Source organism: Podarcis bocagei, assembly GCF_964188305.1.
Source record: "Podarcis bocagei genome assembly, chromosome: 16".
Classification (NCBI taxonomy): domain Eukaryota; kingdom Metazoa; phylum Chordata; class Lepidosauria; order Squamata; family Lacertidae; genus Podarcis; species Podarcis bocagei.
The window spans coordinates 12,471,631-12,491,273 of NC_138142.1; the positions used below are offsets into that span (position 1 = coordinate 12,471,631).

General features: G+C 45.8%; 1 protein-coding gene across 2 annotated transcripts in view; it reads right to left on the reverse strand.

The window, feature by feature from the left end:
* Window positions 1–17,456, reverse strand: part of TANGO2 (transport and golgi organization 2 homolog) — a gene marked incomplete at its 5' end in the record, with an annotated part of 99,153 nt that extends 81,697 nt beyond the window's left edge. The window contains one exon of one of the 2 annotated variants that reach the window (XM_081175090.1): window positions 17,365–17,456. In XM_081175090.1, coding sequence (XP_081031216.1) covers window positions 17,365–17,456 — 92 coding nt within the window. The remainder of the gene's footprint in view (window positions 1–17,364) is intronic. The other variant, XM_081175092.1, reaches the window with a different exon arrangement.
* Window positions 17,457–19,643: the final 2,187 nt, after the last annotated feature.

Below are 19,643 nucleotides of genomic sequence, written 5' to 3' on the forward strand. Positions count from 1 at the left end.
AGGTTTGGGAAACTCTGCTTTAAATAGTTATTTCTGAACCTTATGTACACAACTGTGGCATGGAGCTCACACACTGGAACACACAGGAATGCCTTTCACAAGCTATGATAAAGGGAGCTTGGGAAGAGAAGGCTATGGCAACAGTGAAATCTGTGGGATTGAGGGATCAAGAGCCAAGACTGAGCCATTCTGTGAAGGTGGGTGGGTTGGGAGAGAAAGCGATGAATATATGGGCATGGAAAAAGAACGTGTGCCAAAGACGGCTGAGAGACATACATTGAGGGAGATGTAACAGGGACAGGGGCTGAGGGTCTTGGCAACACTTTTCATCCCCTTTGCCAGTCCCAAAAATTGGCTTCTAGTGTCGTTCACAGCAATTAAAATGAAATACAAGGAACAATATAAAACACTGCTGGGGGGCTGGTTCTTGGCTATGTCCACACATGATGGAAGGGTGCCTGGACAAAGCCTCTGCTCATTCTGACAGCCATAGCGTCTGTGACAAACACTGCAGATGATCCAAAGAATACCACAAATTCTCAACACACCAATTGGTTCTGTGCAAACATTATAGGCAAGAAATTAAGATACAGCAAATCCAGGGCTGGGGAATCTAAGGGTCTCCAGCTGTTGCTGAACTACAACTCCCATCATCCATGACAACCAATCGTGCTGGTTAGGGCTGATGGGAGCTGGGAGCCTAACTATCTATGGAAGTGGGATACAACCACACCCTTGCATTAAGCAAAGCAATATCTAACTGCAAAACACGGTATGTATACAGCTATTAGGCATGGTCAGGATACGGCACTTGTACACGATATGGAAGTGCTTGTGCACTCAATGCCACCACCATCATCCTGGTGCTTCCCTGGCCGCCCTCTGCCTTGCTACATCCTCACTCCAGCACATGGCAGCAGTCCACCTAGTGTGCCGTGACCGAGGTATGGACCTTCATAATGTTGGTGTACAACCCTCAACCAAATTGTACAATACCCTATTGCAGGGGTCTTGAACCTTTAAGACAAAAAGAGCCACTTGGACCCGTTTCCGAAGAAAAAAAAACTGGGAGCCGTAAAACTCGTCATTATAAAAATAACTTTTTTGTCACTTTTTAAAATTATTTCTTTGTTTGACCCCTCAGAATTACTCCTCCTCATAGAAATAAACGTTAAATTAACAAGTTACCTTTTTGTGTGTGTGTTCTTCACTCCCCTTCAAAACAGTGACCAGCGTACATGCCCTCTTTCAATGCAGTGACCAGCGTACATGCCCCTTACAATGTAGTGGGCGGGCGGGAAGGTGACGTCGGGACGGTGCGTGACTAACGCATGCACTGCCCCCATGTGATGTCACAGCCAGTATAGCGCCCGCCACAGTGGGGAGTGTTGGGGCGCACAATGCGCCTCCTCCCCTCACTAGTATCTGCCCCGGAGCCGCGGCAAAGGTGTAAAAGAGCCACATGCGGCTCCGGAGCCGTGGGATGCTGACCCCTGCCCTATTGGTTAATTATTAATTTTTTAGAAGAGAAGGTGAAAAGGGGAGAGCCCACAGCTTATTGGTAGAAGGCATGCTCTGCACGCAGAAATCCCAGGTTCACTTGGCATGTCCAGCTAAAAGCAGGGTTTCCTCAAACTTGGGACTCCAGCTGTTTTTGGCCTACAACTCCCATCATCCCTAGCTAGCAGGACCAGTGGTCAGGGATGATGGGGACTGTAGTCTAAAAACAGCTGGAGACACAGGTTTGGGAAACCCTGAGCTAAAAGCATAGCATATGATGGAAACGACCTCTGCTCAAGACCCTGGAGAGCTACTGGCAGTCAGAGTAGACAATACTGAGCTTAGGTCCACCTTCCCAGCCTGGTATCTTCTAGATGTCTAGGTCTACTGCTCCCATCAACCCTGGTCAGCACGACTAATAATCAGGGATGATAGGATGGGTAGTTCAAAACATCACGTGGGCACCAGGTTGGGGAAGGCCATGCTTGAAGCAGAATTGGTCTAACTTGGTATAAGGCAGCTTCCCGAGCTCTTGTGCTTCTTATTACGCTGCAGGAAACACTTGGGAATGAGTCTTTGATCTACTCCAGCATACAGTGGTACCTCGAGTTAAGTACTTACCGTATTTTTCGCACTATAGGACGCACTTTTTCCCCTCCAAAAATGAAGGGGAAATGTGTGTGCGTCCTATGGTGCGAATGCAGGCTTTTGCTGAAGCCTGGAGAGCGAGAGGGGTCCGTGCGCACCGACCCCTCTCGCTCTCCAGGCTTCAGGAAGCTATCCCAAGTCTTGCAAGCCCGGCGGGATGTCCCGCGGGCTCGCAAGGCTTGCGGGCAGCAGCCTGCACCCAAAAGCTGGGGACAGCGGGGAGGCGCAGAGCCGCCACCCCGCTATTCCCCGACCTGATCTGGAGGCTGGCGGGGGGAGAAGCAAGCCTGCTTCTCCCCCCCACCATCCCCACAACCTCCAGATCAGGTCGGGGGAAAGCGGGATGGCGGCGCTCCGCTATCCCGCTTTTCCCCGACCTGATCGGGAGGCTGGGGGAGGGAGAAGCAAGCCTGCTTCTCCCCCCCACCAGCCCCACAACCTCCAGATCAGGTCGGGGGAAAGCGGGATGGCGGCGCTCCGCTATCCCGCTTTTCCCCGACCTGATCGGGAGGCTGGGGGAGGGAGAAGCAAGCCTGCTTCTCCCCCCCACCAGCCCCACAACCTCCAGATCAGGTCGGGGGAAAGCGGGATGGCGGCGCTCCGCTATCCCGCTTTTCCCCGACCTGATCGGGAGGCTGGGGGAGGGAGAAGCAAGCCTGCTTCTCCCCCCCACCAGCCCCACAACCTCCAGATCAGGTCGGGGGAAAGCGGGATGGCGGCGCTCCGCTATCCCGCTTTTCCCCGACCTGATCGGGAGGCTGGGGGAGGGAGAAGCAAGCCTGCTTCTCCCCCCCACCAGCCCCACAACCTCCAGATCAGGTCGTGGAAAAGCGGGATGGCGGCGCTCCGCTATCCCGCTTTTCCCCGACCTGATCGGGAGGCTGGGGGAGGGAGAAGCAAGCCTGCTTCTCCCCCCCCCCACCATCCCCACAACCTCCCGGCTTCAGGAGAGCCCCACCGCCAGCCCCACAAGCTCGGGGGACAGCGGGAGAGGCGCAGCGCGCCATCCCGCTGTCTCCCGACATGGTTTGGAGGTTGGCGGAAGGCTTCCTCCTCCCCCAGCCCCGCAAGTTCCCAGAGCGATGCCAAAGCATGGCTCTGGGTCCCGTTCTGGGGGAGGGGGAAGCTCGGGCTTCCCCGCCCCAGCCCCGCGCCTGGGGGGGGGGATAAATTTTTTTTGCCTTTATTTCCCCCCCCCCCCAATCTAGGTGCGTCCTATGGACCGGTGCGTCCAATAGTCCGAAAAATACGGTAATTCGTTCCGGAGGTCCGTTCTTAACCTGAAACTGTTCTTAACCTGAAGCACCACTTTAGCTAATGGGGCCTCCTGCTGCTGCCGTGCGGCCAGAGCACAATTTCTGTTCTCATCCTGAAGCAAAGTTCTTAACCTGAGGTACTATTTCTGGGTTAGCGGAGTCTGTAACCTGAAGCGTATGTAACCCGAGGTACCACTGTATTCTCAAGACAGCAGTCCTCAAACGTGCGATAAGATAGAAGTATTTGTAGAAGGGATCACAACTCAGCAGTGAGCACATGCTTCCCATACATTCGATGCCAATATCAATCCCCGGTATTTCCAGTTGCAAGGACCCAAAGCAAGGACTCTACCGCTGAGCTGTGGTCCTTTCTTGGAAACAGGGGTCAAGTAGCTGCTGATAGGAAAGACCCCTACCTGAGACCCTGGTGAGGCAGTAGAAAATACAGAGGCAGAAGGGCAAATAGTCTGCTATAAGGGGACTTCCTGTATCGCTAAGGAGACAGTAGGAATTAAGACCTTTCGTCATTGAAAATAGTGGATCTCAATGTGACACGCTAGAATTGAAGACGGCCCTATGTTTAATCAGGATGAAGTCTACAGGTTTAAAGTATTCTAATGCTACTCCAGAATTCAATTTCAAATTTCAGTGGTACCTTGGGTTACGAACTTAAGGTCCGTTCTTAACTCGAAACCGTTCTTAACCTGAGACAAGCTTTCACTAATGGGGCCTCCTGCTGCCGCTGCACCACCAGCGCGTGAATTCCGTTCTCATCCTGGGGTAAAGTTCTTAACCTGGTACTACTTCCGGGTTAGCGGAGTTTGTAACCCAAAGTGCTTGTAACCCAAAGTGTTTGTAACCCGAGGTACCACTGTACTATTGACAACTAGTCCTGCTTACATTTTAGTATATGGCATAACATTAACATTTTAAAGTGATTCTGAAAACACAAAAAAATGGATATTTCAACAACAAAACTCAGTGGTGTTTTTTGCACAATACTCCTGGTTGAGGAATGACCACATATGCTTTATGTGTGGTATAACATCTTTATGCGCCCCCTTGCCCAGATTATCCGGAGCTTTGGGCTGGGCTGTCATCAATATGCTGATGACACTCAGCTCTATCTACTGATGGATGGCCACACCAACTCGGCCCCTTACACACTGACCAGATGCTTGGAAGCTGTGGCTGGATGGTTTCGTGCGAGCCGATTGAAACTAAATCCTTCGAAGACAGAGGTCCTATGGCTAGGTCGGGATAGCATGGGGATGAGGGACCAACTCCCTTCTCTTGCGGGGGCCCAATTAGTGCCATTGCCTTCCGTTAAGAGTTTGGGTGTAATCCTTGACGCCTCCCTTTCCATGGAGGCGCAAGTCACAGCAACAGCCAAGGCGACATTTTTCCACCTTCGCCGCATCAAGCAGTTGGTCCCTTACCTTTCCCGCCCTGACCTGGCCACAGTGATCCATGCGACAGTCATCTCCAGGCTTGACTACTGTAACTCGCTCTACGCGGGGCTGCCCTTGAAGCTGTCCCAGAAACTCCAGCGGGTACAGAATGCTGCAGCGAGGCTCCTCACAGGGTCTCTGCCATGGGAGCATATTCATCCAGTGCTTTTCAAGCTGCACTGGCTCCCGGTGGAGTACAGGGTCAGATTTAAGGTGCTGCTTTTGACCTTTAAAGCCCTTCACGGCCTAGGACCCTCGTACCTACGGGACCGCCTCGCCTGGTATGCCCCACGGAGAGCCTCAAGGTCCATAAATAACAACACCCTAGTGGTCCCAGGCCCTAAGGAAGTTAGATTGGCTTCAACCAGAGCCAGGGCCTTTTCAGCACTGGCCCCAACTTGGTGGAACGCTCTGTCTCATGAGACCAGGGCCCTGCAGGATCTGATCTCTTTCCGCAGGGCCTGTAAGACAGAGTTGTTCCGCCTGGCCTTTGGATTGGAGCCAATTTGATTCCCTCCGCCCCCTTTTTCTTTTTTCTTTTCCTTCTCCTGCAATGAGGCTCCATTTTAATATTTTAATGTTCCATTATTTTAATGTTGTATTTTATTTTTGTTTTTAAGTTGTAATCACTCATCTTGTTTTTATTATTGCTTGTAAGCCGCTCTGAGCCCGGCCTTGGCTGGGGAGGGCGGGGTATAAATAAAAAATTATTATTATTATAAATATTGCACAATGGTTGGGGGGATGCTTAAGAGCAGCTTTATTATGCAATGCCAGAAACAGATGGCCAGAAGAAGAGTTCTGCTTGAGAATTGTGGAGGGGGTGGGGAATCATAGCAGCAGTCATGAGTATTTATCGCTTTTCACAGTTACCAGGTAAAACATTGATCAATTCTTTCAGCTGTTACCCAACAGCATTAATTTTCTTGTTTCCCCCTCTTGCTTTTGTACTAAATAAGAAAGCCATTTATTAAGCCCTAAAGATGTGTAGCAATTCATTTACAACTCCAAATCCAGTCACACCTGTAAAGTACTGCTGCTTGTATAGTTCTACAGCTTGGGAAACAAATTAAACTTTGGCACATACTTAAATTTTAACGTGCATTTGATTCACAACACTTGCTTGTTTTTATGGGCACACAACACGTGCGCTTCCACTTGGCTTAAGCTTACCGCAAAATTCCTATTTTCTAAGTATACAAAACATGGATTGAATAAATATAGGAGCCAGAGGAACTGGAATAATCTAATTTTGAATACTATCTGAGAAACACCTTGTCACAGTTCCGAGTCCAATTCACTGAAATAAACAGGGATTGTGCATTAGCCTAGTGCTGTTCTTTGACAATTCCCCCATATTTCAACTGAGATTAAAGATACTTCTGATGGGTTGTGCTATTTATGAAGGCTGGTGTGGTACAATACATTACACTGGGAACTACTATATTTAAACTACATCAACAAAATAAGCAATATAACATCTACAACAATGTAAGAGGATTCACTTATTTTTACTAGAATCCTAATACCATATAAAGCATATACATTCACTTCTAAAGTGATTTTCAATATCCACCCCGTTTCACTCAATGCCCAAGTGAGTTTACTTATAACAGATGTATCACGTAGTTTAATGTGCCATTTTCTTAATATACCGGTAGTCATTTGAAAATTCCTCAGGTATTGTTAAATCTTGGTGTTACAATGATGTAAAACATAATCAATTCTTTTACTTCCGACACAGTCCATTTTAATATTTAAAATATTGAATACTTTTTAAGGTAGAAACTTAACTTTCCAAAAGCACATATTTACCTTCAGAATCCTCTAGCACTGCCATAAAATCACAACCAGTGAACAAAGCCCCTTCCCTCTTGTCTACATTTCAGAAGTTTCCAATCATTTTTATATTATAATTAGCTCTTGATACCACTGCAATATCATTTTTAAAAATTATGTTCCTTTAATCATATTTGATCTTGTAATAGGGTCGCAATACCATTGATATCATTTTAAAACTATTTTCATGTAATACAGAAGCTACTTTACTCATTTACTTCTTAATTACAGTGACATGTGTCATTACTACCAATTTTATTTATTACATTTATACCTCACCTCTTTCTCCACAACAACCCTGTGTGGTAAAAGGTAAAGGACCTCTGGACGGTTAAGTCCAGTCAAAGGCAACTATGGGGTTGCAGTACTCATCTCGCTTTCAGGCTGAGGGAGCCAGCGTTGTCTGCAGACAATTTTCTGGGTTATGAGGACAGCATGACTAAACCGCTTCTAGAGCAATGGAACACCAGGACAGAAACCAGGGCGCACAGAAACGCCGTTTACCTTCCCACCACAGCGCTGCTTTCAAACTTCTAGATTGGCAGGAGCTGGGAAAGAGCAACGGGAGCTCACCCTGTCTCAGGGATTCGAACCGCTGGTTTTGATCGGAAAGCCTAAGAGGCTCAGCGGTTTAGACCACAGCGCCACCCGTATCCCCTGTGGTAGATTAGCCTGAAAGACAGTGACTGACCCAAGGACCAACTGGGGAACCCTGGTCTCCCAGGTCCCTAGTCTGACACTTTTAAGCACTACAGGACACTGGCTTTAAGGTGATTGTGATGGCACATGAAGTCCAATACAGCTTGGATCTCAGTTACTTAAAGGATCGTCTGTCCCTTTATCAGCTTAAAGGTAAAGGTAAAGGGACCCCTGACCATTAGGTCCAGTCGTGACCGACTCTGGGGTTGCAGCGCTCATCTCGCTTTATTGGCCGAGGGAGCCGGCGTACAGCTTCTGGGTCATGTGGCCAGCATGACTAAGCCGCTTCTGACGAACCAGAGCAGCGCATGGAAATGCTGTTTACCTTCCCACTGGAGCAGTACCTATTTATCTACTTGCACTTTGACGTGCTTTTGAACTGCTAGGTTGGCAGGAGCAGGGACCAAGCAATGGGAGCTCACCCCGTTGCGGGGATTCGAACCACCAACCTTCTGATTGGCAAGTCCTAGGCTCTGTGGTTTAATCCACAGTGCCACCGCATCTCATACTTTATCAGCTTACCTGTCTGAAAACCATCAGTGGATACCCTTCTTTGTGCTACATGGCCTGGTGAGATTTGTTATGCTGAGACATGGGAGAGTGATTTCTCTGAGCTGGCACCCAATTTATGGAATGCCTTCCTCTCTATGATCTACTGGGAGCTAACTTTTTGCTTTCCAGTGCCAGCTAAAATCACAGTTGTTCACTCAGGTGTTGACAATGTGTTACTCCCTGGACTGGGTGCTAAAATGTAGTTGGCTGTGTTCTGTAGACCAGAGGTTCCCAATTGGTGCTCCGCGGACCCCTGGAGGTCCATGGCACCATTCATGTAACAAAAAACTACCATAAAGGTATCAAAAATTTCAAAAGTAGGGGGTCCATGGCTTGGCTTTTGAAAAAGAGGGGGTCTGCAGTACTTAGTTAATTGGGAAACACGGGCTACAGACTGTTAAGAGGCTGATTTGCTTTATCTGTCCTCATTTTATTGTATAATTCTATATATTATTGTTGGTTGTGGGGGTTTTTAAATTGCTGATTGCATCCCACCCACCCACCCTGGGATGGCTTGCAATGAAAGGCATGTCACACATACTTTAAATAAATTAAAATATTATTGTCATTTAAGGGTCACAAACTCCACTTGGCCAAGAATATACAAAGAGGCTGCAGCAAGAGTTAAACACTAGCCTCACAGTAAAGACTCTACACTGGATGACACCAGCAGCTGTTTGAATACACTTTACCAAGAATACCAGAAGGCTGGATGCTGCTGGTATATCTAGTCAGTTTTCACAACCAGCCAGCATCCGGGGCAGACCTCACCATAAAGTAGTGTGAAAATAGTTAGATGATAGATTCCAGATTTTCATGCCTCCGGTCTCCATTTCCGTATGTCACAAAAAGGCTCGATGGGTCATTATTTTGCTTCAGAAGCAAAGTATCTCTTAAGGCCAGCTCTGACAGCATGTACAGTTGTATTGTCAGACAATGATCATCACAAGTACATCAGCAGAAAACCGCTACCTCTAAAGCTGTCACACGCAGCACCCAAGGCTGACTGAAGACATTTATTCTTTAACTCTCACTATAGTCAAAGGTTACTTACAACCGGCAGATGGAAACTGACTTCAAAAGAGCTTTGAAGAATCAAGGTCAGAGAGAGCTAATGCCCTGAGGATTTATAGCAGTCACGAAAAGGCATTGGCACATACAACTAATTATACATATTGGATGGTGGCTATTAGCTATGGCACCCATGTTCATGTAGCCTAATATATAAAAAATATGTATACTTATTTATAAATGGCTAACAAAAAGTGGTATGCAACACGCTTAACAAAAAATGAAGGTCAAAATACAATCAATAGAGCAAAACAAGTAATAATCAAATATGTGCTGAGTAGCAATATTGCTATTTCCCAAAGTTTTATTTAAAAATAAATGTTTCTAACATGCATCAGAAACCACAGATAGACTCATGTTGAATGTCCACAGGGAGTGTGTTCCAGAGCGTAGGCACCATTATGGAAAATGATCTCTTCTGAGTAACTGCCAGATGGAGCTCATGAACGTGCAACCGTACCAGGAGGGCCTCTTTGAATGACCATCGTGACCAGGAACAATAAGGGAGAAGGTGGTCTCTCACATAAACATGTTCTATACTAAGGGAACTCTGGGAGAGGTGAGTGAGGGGAAGTTCTGTTATGCAGTCAGCTAGGACTGCTCATGCTAGGAGAACTGTTTAGTTTCACACTGCCCGTTATTATTTTTTGAGAGGGTTGTTTGAGATAGTGTAGAATACTGCCTTCCAGTGTTTAAAAACTGTGCTCACAATGAGTTGCACTCAGCTAAGTCCTACTCATAAGGAAACCTATTAGCTTCAATGGGTCTACTCTGAGTAGGAGTAGCATACACTACCCATTAACAATATTTTATATGAAAAATAGTAAGAGAGGAACTCATATTGCAAACTAAGGGGGCAACTCTATATGCACTTATGTGGATAAACAACCATGGAGTAAATGAGATTTAACTTATTCTGAGTTGACATGCATAGGAATTAGATATGCACAGGAAGAACTGGATAACTCAGTTGGTTAGAGCATAGTGCTGATAATGCCAAGGTTACAGGTTCAATCCCCATATGAGACAGCTGCATATTCCTGCATTGCAGAAGTTGGGTCCCATCCAACTCCACAATTCTATGATGCTATGACTGACCTGTAGAACACTGGGGTCTGCCGTTAAAACCCTAACCAGGTTTTGAAGAGAAATTCCTTAACTTATCAGTGAAAAGGGAGGAGGGGTCCAGGCAGATATGCCAAGGAAGAAGCTGCAAGGTTTTCTAATGAAGACTCTCTCACATATCCCAACCCACTTTTGCCTGAATAACTGTTAGTAGAGCATCTTCATCAGATCTTAGGGGACTGGCAATATGATACAATAGCTAGTGGTCCTTTAGATAGGCTGGACTTAAGCAATTTAGGGCTTTAAACGTGACCACAAACATCTTGAACTGTGCCTGGAAACTAAATGGTAACGAACACTCCTGCAAGCATGGGAATCCACGGGAATGTTTTGGGGGAGGTGCTGAGATGAGGTAACAGGTCAATTTCTTACAAAAAAGGAGTAGTGTCTGTACATTTGGTCTCATATCCCAGGTTTTACAAATGGTAGAAATGCAATGTTCTTTTAATGAAAGCTGGGAATTATGGTTGGGGAAGGGCTTGCCCCCACCATGGACTCCCATGGCTGCAAGTATGCTTACACCATGAACCTAGTTGCCACATTCTGGACCAACTACAGTTTCCAGAGACTTCTCAGAGGCTGCACCCATAACAGAGCATGTTACAAATCCAATCAAGGTCTAACCATTGCTAGGGGCATCCTGCTCAAGGATGCTAACTGGCTGTTATATCAATTAAGCTGGTACCTCTGTGAAATTCATCTGATTCCCCTTCTACCACTCACAAAACCAGATTACTCCAATACCAGAGAAGAGAATTGTTCAAGGATTTTCAATTACCATCATTTACTTACAATGAAATAAAGCCATTTTGCATTTAGTAAATTAACGTTTAAAAGCTTATTTCTGAATATAGTCAACACTGACCATTTTGCATTCACGGTAATGCTTTCCTCGGGAGTACTGTTGAGTATTGAACTTAACAGCTTTCAATTGCCTTCTGCAGGGTGAAATGGCCAGGTGCTAACATCATTATACATAGTTCTACACAGATTTAGCAAAAAGAAAACATTTTAGAATACCTGAACAGAAGTCCCCAAGGAAAAACACAAGCCTGTTCTTAAGAGTGCAGAGTCTCCACTGGTTTGGTTTGCAGTACTAAAACACAACACCTTCAATTAATTATATCCTAAAGGGCTGCTGATTTTGGCAAGAGCAGCAGGAAAGACAGCACTCTATCAATCACTGGTTTTGGAACAGACATGGTATCATAACCTATTCCACTACAATATTCTGAAATAGGGGAGAATGCAGGCAGCACAGATTTGCTCAAGGAACATGTGTGGAACCTGTGGCCCTCCAAATGTTGGATTACAGCTCCTATCATCCCTGACCATTGGGCCATGATGGCTGGGGCTGATGGGAGTTGGAATCTAGCAACATCTGGAGGGCTACAGTTCTCCACCTCTGGCCTAAGGCATTTGAAAAATATGTGATAGTGTGTCAGAGAAATAAACTGAGCACTGTTTTCCTGCACAGACTTTTGAGGGAGATGCCACGCTAGAAACCTGGGTTCTAATACCCTTGAATACAGTGGTGCCCCGCAAGACGAATGCCTCGCAAGACGGAAAACTCGCTAGACGAAAGAGTTTTCCGTTTTGGAGGTGCTTCGCAAAACGAATTTCCTATGGGCTTGCTTCGCAAGACGACAATGTCTTGCGAGTTCCTGCTGGTTTTTTTTCCTCCCCCCCTTTTTCTAAGCCGCTAATCAGCTGATCCGGTCAGCAGATAAGCCGCTAAAAGCCGCTAATAGCGCTAATCCGCTAATCCGTCAATGGGCTTGCTTCGCAAGACGAAGAAACCGCTAGACGAAGAGAATCACAGAACGGATTCTTTTCGTCTTGCGAGGCACCACTGTACCAATCTCTTATGTACTTTTCAAAAGCAAGATACTTTTAGCATGCTATTGTAATGACTGTAATATTTTAATACTGTAGGTTTATGACACAATTAACATTTTACTATGGATACTTTGGAGCCACAGAATTTTTTCTACAAATAAACCTGATACTCTGGCCTTCTGAAAGAAGGGCCAAACATTTAATAGGGACCAAAGCAGCACAGTGGTAGAGCACATACCTCACAGGTAGACTGCCACAGATTCATTTCCTGAAATCTACAATTAAAAGGATCAGACCTAAAGTGACTGAAAAGACTCCTCTATCCGAGATCCTGGAAAGGCACTGCCAATTGGAGGTGGTACGGAGCTAGATGGCCCAATGGCCTGATCAGGTACAAGGCAATTTCCTATGTTCCTATCCCATTTTCTAAAGCAATGATACTCTGCAATAGGAAAGCCTCCTGTCATATAGGACAGTGATAACAGTATCAATGGACTTTAGTATACCTGTATTTACACAAACCAATGAAAAGTATGCTGAGCGCTCCTGTAATAGTTAAGTTTCTATATGTGTTTGCACATACAGGAGCATGCACATTCACAAATGAATAGAGTGTAGTTTGATGCCTCATTTAACATCTTGGCAAATACCAAAAAAAGTAAGAGAAGGCTCAGCTGGCTTTGCAGCAGCCAGAGATCCCAGTCCTTGGAGGTGTTATCAGATGATTAAAGGTAAAGGGACCCCTGACCATTAAGTCCAGTTGCGGACGACTCTGGGGTTGTGGCACTCATCTCGCTTTACTGGCCAAGGGACCAAGCGTTTGTCTGCAGACAGCTTCCAGGTCATGTTGCCAGCATGACTAAGCCACGTCTGGAGAATCAGAGCAGCACACGGAAATGCCATTTACCTTCCCGCCAGAGCGGTACCTATTTATCTACTTGCACTTTGACATGCTTTCAAACTGCTAGGTTGGCAGGATCAGGGACCAAGCAACGGGAGCTCACCCCGTCACGGGGATTCAAACTGCCAACCGTATGATCGGCAAGCTCTAGGCTCTGTAGTTTAGACCACAGCGCCACCTGTGTCCCTATCAGCTGATTAGGCACTTCCAATTAAGGAGATTATGTCTGTAAGAGCAGCATTTCAGTGTCACTGCTGCAAAGCTTTCTAAGAGTAAGAAAAAAATTATTTTGGACCACAGAAGTGCAGAAATATTTTGAGGGGTGTGTATTAGCAACACAATGGGTAACAAAGGAGCATTCATCTATCCACCCTATGTTTGGAGGAAAGGGCAAGGGCAAATCATAATATAGAGCATTCTCCTTTAAAAAAAATTGTCCTGGGGAAAATGAATTTTTAAAAAGGCAAGATAAAAAGGTATAACATAGAAACAAATCAGTCCTTTGCTGACAGGTAGTCCTGAGTACAGAGTTTCCATCCACAGAGTTCCCACACATATCATGAAAAGCTCACTCATTACAGAACTGTAAAGCGCTGGGGATAGTTTGGGGTTTTGGTGTGTAACACAACTTCATTTTCAGAACTTAAGTTTCTGAACCTCACAGTTGCAGAAAAATAAACACACAATGCTACAATGCACCATGAAAAGTCATCTCACCAAATGTAAAAGAATAAAAAGGATTGCCGTTCCTTTCTTACTTTTCTACACCAACCTTCCTCCTGTGAATTAATGTGCAGCTCAACATGGAAATAGTAGGTTAATCTTATACGAAAGTATAAGGTAAGCCCCATTGAACTAGGAGAGTATAAGGATTGTGATTAAGCTTTTTCCCATTACTTTACCTCAAAGCAAGGAACAACTTCTCATGCCAGGCTTCGTCTTAAAGATGCAGGCCCAGTAAAGAATTAAAGAAAGGTTTGCAGCTGCGGTTGTGGTGGGGGTGGAGTGGGAATCCTAATCTCCTCTTCTGCTTATTTGGTATGCAGAATCAGCAGGTGGACAGTTTCAAGGACTTGAAGACAAACACTATTACCTGATTGCTACTGACCAAATAGCTGCTAAAGGTGCTGCTAAATTCAAAAGTTGATTACACTCCTGACAGACTTAAAAGAAAATGTGTGGAGCTATCATCGCTCAAAGGTACTTGCCTGATCTCCTGCACAAGCCCACGTTGGAATCCACTCAGTTGTGCAAATTTAAGCACAGACTTTCCTTAGGGCCAACTGTATGTTATGATGGAGATCCATGGTTACATTTTTAAAGAATAAATTGAAAGGAACCATAGAGGGGTCTCAATTTGTCCACAATGGCAGCGCTATTGTGGTGCTGTTTTGCTGATCAAAATTATTCCCCCAGCTGCTCTTTACCCTGTGAGGGTCTTGAACTGAAATAAAGTGACAACTCCCTCCCTCTTGCATTTTTCATTTTTAAAATAAATAAATAAACTACAAAATACAAGGGCAGTTCTTCTACATCAGGCTTCTCAAACTCAGCCCTCCAGCTGTTTTGGGACTACAATTCCCATCATCCCTGACCACTGGTCCTGTTAGCTAGAGATAATGGGAGTTGTAGTCCCAAAACAGCTGGAGGGCCAAGTTTGGGGATGCCTGTTCTACATAATGGCCCACACTAATAGAGAAAGCCTAAGGTGTACTGCTTCAAGCTGAGGTCAAGAACTAAAAAAATATTTATGTAACATCACTATCACATCTTTCCCTACGGAATTCAAGGCAGCACACATGAAGCTCCCAGCAGAGGGTTATCATTAGCAAGGATCGCTGAACTTTTATCACTTTGTTACAACTGAAGTTCCCCCTTTCCTCCCAGGAAATCAAAGTTACATATGTGGCGTGTGGCCCTTCAGTTTTATCCTCACTACAACCCTGAGAGGTGGTTTGGGCTAAAAGACAGTGATTGGGCCAAAATTAGAGTGAACTTCCGTACTAAGCAACAATTGACCCTGGATCTTCCGAGTCATGTGACTGTCTATCCCCAAAATAGAAAAACAGCATGACGTTTTTCCATACCTCAAGCAGCACTCCTGGGAATATACAAATTGAAGCAAGTCAATACACACAAGAGTGGGGGGAGAAGAACGCATGAGAGAGAGAGAGAGAAAGTCCGCAACTCTTTCCCCAAAAAAGGTTACTTTTCAACAGGCAGGGGGATCTGTTACATTTGTTTGATGCTGAACAAGACTCCCTCAGATGAGACTCCATCTGCAATCTGTGAAGTCCAACACCTCACTGAGAACTAAGGATTGTTGTACACTATTCAACAAAGTGTAACATCCTTGCTATTTTGCTTTACTGTGTTAGTTGCTTTGAGGCACTTGAATGTAAAAATGAAACAAAAATAATAATAATTCTCAGAAAGGTGGTCTCATTGGCATAAATGGACCTAACCACCGGATAAGCTCAGTTGGTAGAGCATGAAATACTTGATCTCAGGGCTGTGGGTATAAGCCCCACGTTGGGCTAAAGTTTCCCACATTGTAGGAGGTTGGACTAAATGACCCTAGCGGTCCCATCCAGCTCTACAAACCTTGATTTTTAAGGGGAGCAATTCGAGAATGAGTTATTAACAGTTAATGGCCTTTTAGGCTTCCTCCACGGAGTTCATTTTCTGAATAATAAGAATTATATGTCACGTGGGGTGGGGGGCGCAGCAGGATTTTAGAGATGTTTAGGTGGGCAAAGGGACACAGGTGGCGCTGTGGGTTAAACCACTGAGTCTAGGGCTTGCTGAACAGAAGGCCGGCGGTTCGAATCCCCGTGACGGGGTGAGCTCCCATTGCTCGGTCCCTGCTCCTGCCAACCTAGCAGTTCAAAAGCACATCAAAGTGCAAGTAAATAGGTACTGCTCTGGCGGGAAGGTAAGCAGCTTAGTCATGCTGGCCACATGACCCGGAAGCTGTACACCGGCTCCCTCGGCCAATAAAGTGAGATGAGTGCTGCAACCCCAGAGTCGGCCTATTGGTCAGGGCTCCCTTTACCTTTATGTGGGGGGGAAAAAAACGTTGGGAACCGCTGATCTACAGCAAAAGGAAAGAGCCTCACCACTTAGATAGGGAAACTGGACTGAGGGTCTGCAGAAGGTACACAGACAGGAGTTAACTGGAGCATGAGCTTAGCCAAGGTGGGGAGGCAGTCGCTCCCCGCCCTCAGCCAAGGTTGGGAGCCACTGCTTTAGCTGAATATATCCTGCATTTCAGGGGCTTGGACTAGAAGACCCTTGGCACCTCTTCCAATCCTATGAATCTATTTCTGAAGGCAGAGGGCCTTCTCGGTAGAGGCGCCCACCCTGTGGAACGCCCTCCCACCAGATGTCAAAGAGAACAACTACTACTAGGCTTTTAGTAGACATTTGAAGGCAGTCCTTTTTAGGGAAGCTTTTAATGTTTGATGCATTACTGTATTTTAATATTTTGTTGGAAGCCGCCCAGAGTGGCTGGGGAAGCCCAGCCAGATGGGCGGGGTATAAATAATAAATTATTATTATTAAGGACGCGGGTGGTGCTGTGGGTTAAACCACAGAGCCTAGGACTTGCCGATCAGAAGGTCAGCGGTTCGAATCCCCACGATGGGGTAAGCTCCCGTTGCTCAGTCCCTGCTCCTGCCAACCTAGCAATTTGAAAGCACGTCAAAGTGCAAGTAGATAAATAGGTACTGCTCTGGCTGGAAAGGTAAACAGCGTTTCTGTGTGCTGCTCTGGTTCACCAGAAGCGGCTTAGTCATGCTGGCCACATGATTTTATTATAATAAATTTATTATTATTATTAGCTTGACTCCCTCCTTTGGCAATCCTCACAGAACTTCTAGCCCAAATGGTTGACATTGATTTAATTGGAATTAATTTTATAATGAAATGATTTTAGAATGTTTTACCATTTTACTGTTGTTAGCCGCTCTGAGCCCGGCTTCGGCTGGGTAGGGCGGGCTATAAATAAAAATTATTATTATTATTATTATTATTATTATTATTATGACCTGGAAGCTATACGCCAGCTGCCTCGGCCAATAAAGCGAGATGAGCACCGCAACCCCAGAGTCGGCCACGACTGGACCTAATGGTCAGGGGTCCCTTTACCTTTATTATTATTATTATTATGAATGAATGGACCCAGGTTTGTCACGCCCATTCATTCCAACGGGTCTGCTGCGAGTGCGGCCAACACTCCAAGGCAGCCCTAAGTCAAGAGCCCTCCATGCCTCCGCAGGGAAGGGAAGCCGCGCCCCACCCATCCAAACGTCAACAGCCGCTTCGCAGCACTGGAAGCGGGAACTGAACGGAGGGAAGAGTCGCTTCTTTCCTCCCCCACAGCCGGCTCCTTGTGCCCGGGCTCCGCCGGGCCCCGCCCTCAGCTGGCCGACTCCCCTCCCGGCGCCAAACCGCCCTCAGCCGCCTCTCCTCTCCCACTTACCCCCTCAGAAGGCTAAGCGCGCAAGAACCACCGAGCTCCCTTCGACCCGCTTCCGGGAACACAGCCCACCTCGCAACAACGGCCGCGCTCATTCGCCTCTCGGGTCTGACCACGCCCGGCGCCCGCTCATTGGCCAGGTTTGAACGCACCTCGCGCCGGCCCCTCCCTCGCCGCCGCCTCCTCCTTCCTTTTTTTTTGCTCCTCGCTGATTGGCTGGCTTCGCCAAGAGCAGCTGGAAGCCTCTCAGGCTTCCAGAAGAGGCGGGGCTTTTTCTTTTGGGCAACCTGCTTTAGGTAGGGAATGTTTTCCCTGGCTGTTCCCTCCTCCTGCTCGGCCCTCTCTCCCTTTCAAATGATTTTATTTATTTATTTATGCTTCTTTCTGTAAATGCCTTTTTTGGGTTGGGGGGGAAAGAGAAAATATATACAGTATTTATAACGTTTTTGATTTTACATGTACAGAAAATAGCGTTTTTGAAAAAAAATTTATGCAAATATAAGAGGGAAATAAGTCATAAGTTTAATAGAAATAGATAAAAGCAGTACTTTTTTCTGGGGGGACTCAGAGGTATGCATACCCCTAAACATTTTGTAAATCTTTGTACTTTTGTCCATTTACTGTACGTATTTATTTTTCTCAATTTGAACTATAAAATGGTGGTTTTCCTGAGTCAAAATGAGAGTACCCCTTAACATTATTTTTTTAGAAACAAAAGCTCTTGCCAATCAGAAGGTCGCGGTTTGAATCCCCGCGACGGGGTGAGCTCCCGTTGCTTGGTCCCAGCTCCTGCCAACCTAGCAGTTCGAAAGCATGTCAAAGTGCAAGTAGATAAATAGGTACCGCTGTGGTGGGAAGGTAAATGGCGTTTCCATGTGCTGCTCTGGTTCACCAGAAGTGGCTTTGTCATGCTTGCCACATGACCTGGAAGGTGTATACGGACAAACACCGGTTCCCTTGGCCAGTAAAGCAAGATGAGCGCCACAACCCCAGAGTTATCTGTGACTGGACTTAATGGTCAGGGGTCCCTATACCTTTATCTTTATAATAAGATAGGTAGTTGGTTGAAGACAATGGAATACAGAAGAGAATAAGAGGGAGGAGAAGACACACAACATAATTAGGTGTATATGATTGAATGCACCAAAATTTTGTTACATGCTGGATGCAGACTTAAGTTGTGTGCATATTTTATTTTTGCTTTTTATATCATACCTTTCCTCCCAAGGCTCAGGGTAGTGCACAAAGCTCTTCCCTTCTCTATATTATTTGCGTAACAACCTTGTGAAGTAGTTTAGGGCTGAGAGATGGTGAGCTTCGTGGTTTGCACTTTGGCATAGTGGGCAGTTTAGGTTTTTTTCTCTCTCTCACTCTTTTAAACCCAGTACATTATAGTTTGAGAGGGTGTCAGGGGGAAGGTGCTATTGTGATTCACTTATGTGAAATTGCATTTCAATAAATTCATGCATGCTATTACCATTCACCAGCTGTGGATGCTGAGACAATGAAAATTAAGGCCTATAAACAATTTTCTGGGGGGTATTCAGTGGGGCTTACCTTCTGGGTATTACACACACATTTTTTAAGAATCATAAAGCCATCGTCTCTCCCCCCCCCAAAAAAAAATATAAGTGCTGTACAGATATGAGGCTAGGATTGCCATGTTTCAAAAAGTAAAAACCAGGACACCCTGAAAGTTGAGGTTTTTTTTCTGATTGACTTGCCTAAGATCCAGGGCAAAGTATCACCTTTTGGAAATTTCTCCCTGGACGTCAATTCCACCTTTGAAATCCCAATAATGTCTGCGGAAATCTGGACGTACGGCAGTCCTATTGAGGCCAGATCTCACAAAGAAAGCAGTGAGTCAAAGGTTGCAGACCATGGATAGCTCCAAGTGAACAACTTGTTCACATAAAGTTGGGAGCATACTGAGGCCTTTTCGGCTATATTCACTCCATACTCATAAAGCACCACTTTAAATGCTCATGGCTTCCTTCAATGAATTCTGGGAGCTGTAGTTTGTTAAATGTGCTGAGAGTCCTTAGGAGACTCTATTCCTCTCACAGAGCTACAGTTTCCTCATAAGAAGAACTGACCGTTAAACCACTCTGAGAATTGTATCTCTCTGAGGGTAATGAGATAGGGTGTCTCTCTCAGCACCCTTGACAAACCACAGCTTACAAAATTATTTGGGGGCAGCCATGCCTGTTTAAAGTGGTATCATAATGCTTTAAATGGTTTGTGCAAATGTGGTCTAACCCTTCATCTCCCGACTATCTCCT